Source organism: Salmo salar, chromosome ssa11 (genome assembly GCF_905237065.1).
Source record: "Salmo salar chromosome ssa11, Ssal_v3.1, whole genome shotgun sequence".
Lineage (NCBI taxonomy): Eukaryota > Metazoa > Chordata > Actinopteri > Salmoniformes > Salmonidae > Salmo > Salmo salar.
In genome coordinates this window covers 47,433,417-47,441,347 of record NC_059452.1, presented here as the reverse complement: position 1 = coordinate 47,441,347, position 7,931 = coordinate 47,433,417, and the positions used below count along the sequence as shown (strand labels likewise).

Sequence of the window (7,931 nt, the reverse complement as noted above, 5' to 3'; positions counted from 1 at the left end):
ATGAAAACAAAGATTAGATGAAGACATTGATGAGAGTTGAAACCACGAATGAACAAGTAGCTAGAAGACTACAGAGCGTTGGTAAATGAGGTAATAGGCTGAGACGACTGAGCCTACAGAGAGGCCTGGACTTTTCAGATAGTTACAATTATTATATATATACTTATTGATTTAACCTATATTTAACTAGGCAAGTCAGTTAAGAACAAATTCTTATTTACAATGACGGCCTACACCGGCCAAACCCTATCCTGGACGACACTGGGAAAATTGTGCACCGGCCTATGGGACTCCCTTTCATGGCCGGTTGTGATACAGCTTGGATTCGTAACCAGGGTGTCTGTAGTGATGCCTCAAGCACTGAGATGCAGTGCCTTAGACCGCTGCGCCACTCAGGAGCCCCACGGAGACTACACTGAGCCCCATTGAGCCTACATGGAGAAGAGAGGAAAGGAGAGAGGACTTGGTCTACTCACAGTACACATCCTAGTTGAGGACACTGCCATGGATGTAGTAACCTCTGCCGTAGGTCCAACACGTTCTGTCGTGGTATATGGCAATACTACCGATGGTGACGTGGTTGTCTCTGATGTGGTGTACGGCGACGCAGGTGATGGTGATGGAGTCTTTAGTGTAGTGGTGTCTACTCCGTCCACCCACTTTGACTCTGTAGTGGAGGTTGGGGTGGCCGTGGGGGACAAGGCGGGGACTGAGAGAGCTGCTGTCACATCTGGTGTGACCTTTGGCGTGACCTTTGGTGTGACCCCTGGAGTGGCTGCGACCTCAGTAGAGGTCAGCAGGTCAGGCGAAGGAGTCATTCTGGTTGTGCTCTCTGTGAATGCTGGAGTAACCCCTGTCTCTCTAGTGGTGGATGGTACTATTCCTTCTGGTGTAGTAGCGGTGGATGTGGATGGTTCTGCGGTCGCTCCCGTGGGTCCTGTGGGTTCTGTGGGGACGGCGGTAGATTCTGTGACCGTGGTCAGGCTGGGAACGGAAACAGAAGCGGATGTGGTCGTGCCAGTGCCGATCGGAGCAGCGGAGCTGCTAACGTCTGCTGCATATTCTGTGGTTCTGGTTGTGGTGACTGGTTTGGTCGTGGTACGAGCGGTCGTGGTTGGAACAACCTCTGAGACGGTAGCTGTGCCCAGGCTAGGAGGAGCGACCGTAGGAGGACCAGGTCTGGTCGTCGCTGTCGGAACCCCTGGAACTCCCAGAGTCCTTGTATCTACAGTTGCCCTAACAGTACTCGGTCTGGCGGTGGACCTCACCGTTGTGGCAGTTCTGGACGTCGTCATGGGAACCTTGCCTGTTGTTGTCCTGCGTGTTGTTGTCATTGGTCTGTGGGTGGTCTTGGAGACCACTTTAGAAGTAGAAACCACTCTGGTAGTGACTCTCTCTGGGTGGCTAGTGGGTCTGGGGACTGACGTGGTGGTGGACGAGGAGCTGGTTGTGGTTACTGGACCAGACCAGGAAGAAGTTGGTTCTTGTGTAGTTGTTGTGGAAGTAGTAGACAATACTTCCACCCTTCCTGTATCGGGAGGAACGCTTGTGGTCTCTGTTAGCGGTCTGATGGTCACTGGTCTGATGGCAGTGGTCACTGGGACACCAGGTACAGGTGTGATGGTGGTCGTATGGACACCAGGTAAAGGTGTGATGGTGGTCGTATGGACACCAGGTAAAGGTGTGATGGTAGTCATATGGACACCAGGTAAAGGTGTGATGGTGGTCGTATGGACACCAGGTTCAGGTGTGATGGTGGTCGTATGGACACCAGGTAAAGGTGTGATGGTGGTCGTATGGACACCAGGTCCAGGTGTGATGGTGGTCGTATGGACACCAGGTAAAGGTGTGAAGGTGGTCGTATGGACACCAGGTACAGGTGTGATGGTGGTCGTATGGACACCAGGTAAAGGTGGGACAGTGGTCACTGGGACACCAGGTACAGGTGTGATGGTGGTCGTATGGACACCAGGTAAAGGTGGGACAGTTGTCGTGGGGACCGTTGTGGTGAGAGATAATGCTGGTTCCCCAGGTACACCAGGCACGGCTGGGGATTCGGGTGTCGCAGGAGGTCTCTCCGTCCTGGAGGTTGAAACTGCGCCGGTTGAAGTCTCGGGCGGAGCTGTGGTGGTTTTGGCAGTGGTCGTCATGGTAACTGAGGTTGTGGTGGTGACGCCTGGTGCTGTAGAAACATGGTGACGTGCATCAGTGGTGGTAGTGGAGATGACTTGGTGTGGAGAGACCTCTACTTCTGTACTGACCGCAGGTTTCACTGGGACCTCAGGTGTGGTCACCCTCTCTATGCTAGAGATAGGGCTAGAAGGAGTGGAGGAGGTTTCACTGTGGGGGGGCCTCCAAGGCTCCGTGGTCTTCAGAGTGGTGGGGGGCTGGGTTGTTATGGTCCCTACAGCCACTGATGGTCCTGGCACGGTTGTGGTGGTCTCTGTGTATGACACCGGTGATACAGGCGATGTGGTTGTGGTTGGGACCACTGCTTCTGTTGTGGTCGAGATGGAAGGAGAGGTGAAGGTGGTCTGGATGGACTCTGTGGTCGTTACCAGAAGATCTGGAGGTTTGGTGGTCGTGCTGGAGATTTCCATTGGGATGGGTTGAGTTGTTGTGGTCCGTACGGTCGGGGGACCGGTAGTAGTGGTCAGTGTCCAGTCCACAGCTTCAGTCGGGTATGCGGTTGTGGTTGTGTGTTCTGTGGTTCTCTCTGTGGTTGGAACACCGCCAGACCAGGAGGTCCTTTCAGTGTAGGCCGTAGCTGTTGTTGTCAGTTGAGATGTTGTTACCGTGTCTATGACAATCACAGGTGTGACTACAGCCGGTGTCATGGTTATATGGGTCGTTGCCAAGGGTTCCGCTGTTGCCGTTGAGACCGGTGCTCTCGTCGTTTTCTTGGTTGTCGCCAGCTGTTCTGAGGTAGGACCGGTTGATATTGTTGTTGTCGTTGGCATCATGGGAACAGCGGTGGTAGTCGGTAGCTCAGGAACTGGAGTTGTGGATGTCCTCAGCTCTGTAGGGGAGGCGTGAACGGCCTTCTCTGTGGTTGCCGTGAAAACAAGTGGTGGTGTTGTCTCCGGGCGTGTGAATGGTGTAGTTCTGAGGGTAGTGAAAGGGGTGGCTGGTGAGGTTGATACTGTGCTGTGTTTTGAAGTGGGTTCTGGTGGTGGTGGTGTTGTTATTACGGTGTGAACGGTGGAGGTCGGTGAGAGAGAGGGTACTGTGGTATCGGCTGTAGTCGATACACCAGGAGGGAGGACTTTGGTTGTTGTTGGCTCGGTTGTCTCCACAGTTACAGGCTTTGTGCTTGTCTCTGTGGGTGCACCAAGGGTGGTTATAGAAGCTGTAGTCATGGCTGTAGTCCTGGTTGTAGTCCTAGTTGTAGTCCTAGTTGTAGTCCTAGTTGTAGTCCTAGTTGTAGTCCAAGCTGTGTCCCTGGGTGTCTCTGAGACTGTGGTTGGCCGTGGACTAGAGGTGGTTGAGACTGGAGCCACTGTGTCTCCTGGACGTGTGGTGGCCTTGGTGGTCACACTCGTGAGGGTGACTGGTACTGCAGACAGGGTGCTGGTCTGAGTAGGCCCCACGGTGGAGCTTATCCAGGGGCCCATGGTGGTGGATGGAGGGGGGCTGGTGAATGTGGTGTCTGTAGGCCCTGGGCTTAGAGAGGGCCTGGTGGTGGAGGACGTGAGCCAGAACAGAGCTGTGATAGAGAAGGGGACCTGGCTGGTCCTCTCTGTGCTGGGGCCTAGGGGGCTGGGTGTGGAGCTGGGGGCCCTGGTCGTCCTCTCTGTACTGCCTTCTGTAGTGGAGGGTAAGGATGGAGATGTCTTCACTGTAGATACAACCTCCACCACCTCAGGTCTAACTGTGGTGGCCTGGGATGGAGTTGAGGGTGTTGCTGCTGCACTGGTTCCCTCTGGAGTCGGTACGGCTGAAGAGGTGCTGGGCAGAACCACCTTATCAGTCACTGTGGTCGGTACCTTAGCAGAGGTGGTCAGAGCATCCAAAGCAGAAGTTGAGACAATAGGAATGGTGGTGGTGGCTGCAGTGGTGGGAACTGTGTCTGAAGGGGTGGTGGTGAGGGGCCCAGGGGGACCCGGGGTGGAGCGTGCCGTGGAGAGGCCAGGGCTAGCCAGGCTGCTGGTAGTGGTGGTTGTGGTGGCTGAAGGAGTGACAGCTGTGGGTGTTGACTCAACACTGCTGACAGTAGTAATGGGCTGCACAGCAACTGGTGGCTTAATGCCTGGAGCACAAACAATAAAACAACTGTTAGATAAGCACTGCTGCTGGCCTAGGGGAGAGAGAGAGGGGGAAGAAAGAAAGAGAGGGGAGAGAAAGAACAGGAGAGAGTAAAAGAGAGAGATAGAGAGAGTAAGAGAGAGAGAGAGACAGAGAGAGTAAAAGAGAGAGTAAGAGAGAGAGAGAGAGAGAAAGAAAGAAAGAAAGAGAAAAAGAGAGAGAGAGGAAGAGAGAGAGAGAGAGAGAGAGAGAAAGAGAGAGAGAGAAATAAAGAAAGAAAGAGAGAGAGTAAAAGAGAAAGATAGAGAGAGAGAGAGAGAGAGAGAGAGAGAGAGAGAGAGAGAGAGGAGAAGAAGTAGAGTGATCCATTCCTCCCCTGTGGCCAAACTTCAACCACACAGCACATGGCTCATGGCTCATGTTGATGGTAGATTAGAGTGTTGATCTTGATTAAACAGATGTTAGCTGTGAATATCTCAGCGTCTCAGAAATCTGATACGACACTGTATTTATCTTGTTACTGTATGTATTCAGAGATCTTGAGGTAAGCCCAATAACACTTGCAAGGGGTATGTTTCATGTGACCTTTACATGTATGAGTGGGTTGTTGACTCATTTTAAAAACAAGGATATCCTCTAAACCTAAATATATTTGTATCTGTCCCACATCACTGTACAAATCCAACTTTAAATAAATAGTAAATAGTCCTCAGTGGAGAGGAGAGAAGAGAAGAGAAGAGAAGGGAAGGGAAGAGAAGAGAAGAGAAGAGAAGAGAAGAGAAGAGAAGAGAAGAGAAGAGAAGAGAAGAGAAGAGAAGAGAAGAGAAGAGAAGAGAAGAGAAGGGAAGAGAAGAGAAGGGAAGAGAAGAGAAGAGAAGAGAAGAGAAGAGAAGAGAAGAGAAGAGAAGAGAAGAGAAGAGAAGAGAAGAGAAGGGAAGGGAAGGGAAGAGAAGAGAAGAGAAGAGAAGAGAAGAGAAGAGAAGAGAAGAGAAGGGAAGGGAAGGGAAGGGAAGGGAAGGGAAGGGAAGGGAAGGGAAGGGAAGAGAAGAGAAGAGAAGAGAAGAGAAGAGAAGGGAAGGAAGGGAAGAGAAGAGAAGAGAAGAGAAGAGAAGAGAAGAGAAGAGAAGGGAAGGGAAGAGAAGAGAAGAGAAGAGAAGAGAAGAGAAGAGAAGAGAAGAGAAGGGAAGGAAGGGAAGGGAAGGGAAGGGAAGGGAAGGAAGGAAGGGAAGAGAAGAGAAGAGAAGAGAAGAGAAGAGAAGAGAAGAGAAGAGAAGAGAAGAGAAGAGAAGAGAAGGAAGGGAAGGGAAGGAAGGGAAGGAAGGGAAGGGAAGGGAAGGGAAGGGAAGGGAAGGGAAGGGAAGGGAAGGGAAGGGAAGGGAAGGGAAGAGAAGAGAAGAGAAGAGAAGAGAAGAGAAGAGAAGAGAAGAGAAGAGAAGAGAAGAGAAGAGAAGAGAAGAGAAGAGAAGTGAAGTGAAGTGAAGAGTTAGAGAAGAAAATATACTCATACTCACAGTCTTCAACATGGACACATCTCTGAGTGACCTCATCCAGCACCATGTGACCAGGACACAGAGGCAGACATCCCTCCACTCTACAGAGAAACACACAGCTCTGAAAACTACTGCCAGCTACTCTCTATACAGTAACATCACATCTCATTTACAGTGTATAGAAACAAGGGTTCCAAAAGGGTTCTTTGGCCCCGTTGGAGAACCCGATAGGCGAACCCCATAGGACGGCACAATAACCCTTTTAGGTTCCAGAAGCACCTTTTTTTCTAAGAGTGTAGAAAAACAATTGTGACAGATGGACAGCTGTAGAGTAGTTGTGATAAATATTTTCATCTTTAGGTATGTCCTACAATTAAAATGTTAGAAAAGAGTAACACTATTCTGAGCCATGTATTAACATCTGTGGGAAATATCAGATTACTGCAAAACATGTTGATCTAATATCTCAGTGTTGTTTGTACTGTATCTGACTGGCTGATTGGCTGACTGACTGACTGACTGGCTGACTGGATGTCTGACTGACTGGCTGACTGACTGGCTGACTGACTGGTTGTCTGACTGACTGGCTGACTGGCTGACTGGTTGTCTGACTGACTGGCTGGCTGGTTGACTGGCTGACTGGTTGTCTGACTGACTGGCTGACTGGCTGACTGACTGACTGGCTGATTGACTAGCTGATCGGCTGGTTGGCTGACTGACTGACTGATTACACAACAGAGCTGGAGGCTTCACATTCACATGGTGTTGAAGGTTTAGCCCCTGTCTGTGATGGTGTAGGGTTGCATCTCAAACGGTGCCCTGGTCCCTATATTGTGCACTACTTTTGACCAGGGCCTTATCCCCTACATAGTGCACTATATAGAGAATAGGGTGCCATTTAGGACGCATCCGTAGTGTCACCTTGTGCTGCCTTACTTTGGAACGGTGCCACATGCCCCCCCCGAGGGGTCACTGCAGGTCCTGAAGCAGGGGCTGACACACGACTCATACCTCCACTGGCACTTAGGACCCGTAGGGGTGTCTGGACCAGGGCCTGAGGGAAAATACACACTTTACAGAAAGTGTTGCACAGCAGAGGATGAAACATGGGAATAAGTATACTTGTGTTTGTGAATTTCAATCATATTACAGAGTCTCCTAGTAAAGACAGTGTAAATTAAGTGAGTTGAGTTCTAGGCCGTCTTACAGTAGATACTGCATCTTCTATAATACTAAAACCATGTTTCACAGATTACAGGGGCTTGTAGTTAGACCTCCCGATTCTCCATTCAGGTCTCCACTAGTGAAAGGGGAAGAAGGGGCCGTCGAACCCCAGTAGCAATCGCCTGGACGCTACCTAACCCCAATGGACTTCTCCTGGTCGACTATGGTCTGGACTCTGCCTAACCTCTCTGGACCTTTCCTGGTTGACTATGGTCTGGACTCTGCCTAATACCTCTGGACCTCTCCTGGTCGACTATGGTCTGGACTCTGCCTAACACCTCTGGACTTCTCCTGGTCGACTATGGTGTGGACTCTGCCTAACCTCTCTGGACCTCTCCTGACGACTATGGTCTGGACTCTGCCTAACTCTCTGGACCTCTCCTGGTCGACTATGGTCTGGACTCTGCCTAACACCTCTAGACCTCTCATGGTCAACTATGGTCTGGACTCTGCCTAATACCTCTGGACCTCTCCTGGTCGACTATGGTCTGGACTCTGCCTAACACCTCTGGACTTCTCCTGGTCGACTATGGTCTGGACTCTGCCTAAGCTCTCTGGACCTCTCCTGGTCGACTATGGTCTGGACTCTGCCTAACACCTCTAGAACTCTCATGGTCAACTATGGTCTGGACTCTGCCTAACACCTCTGGACCTCTCCTGGTTGACTATGGTCTGGACTCTGCCTAACCTCTCTGGACCTTTCCTGACGACTATGGTCTGGACTCTGCCTAACCTCTCTGGACCTCTCCTGGCGACTATGGTCTGGACTCTGCCTAACCTCTCTGGACCTCTCCTGGTTGACTATGGTCTGGACTCTGCCTAACACCTCTAGACCTCTCATGGTCAACTATGGTCTGGACTCTGCCTAACACCTCTGGACCTCTCATGGTCAACTATGTCTGGCATCCACTGCTGTCAGAGAGTAACCCTATCTGTTTCTGACAGCCAGTGTGGACTCTGCTATGCTACTAA

The 7,931-nt window shown here is 51.0% G+C and overlaps 1 protein-coding gene across 1 annotated transcript in view; it reads right to left on the bottom strand.

Annotated features, from left to right (window-relative positions):
- The window catches only part of otog (otogelin), a 108,997-nt gene that overhangs the window by 29,867 nt on the left and 71,199 nt on the right, over positions 1-7,931 (bottom strand). The window contains exons 30-32 of the mRNA XM_045688871.1: positions 6,672-6,789; positions 5,757-5,836; positions 477-4,249 (exon numbers count right to left, since the gene is read on the bottom strand). Coding sequence (XP_045544827.1) covers positions 477-4,249; positions 5,757-5,836; positions 6,672-6,789 — 3,971 coding nt within the window. The remainder of the gene's footprint in view (positions 1-476; positions 4,250-5,756; positions 5,837-6,671; positions 6,790-7,931) is intronic.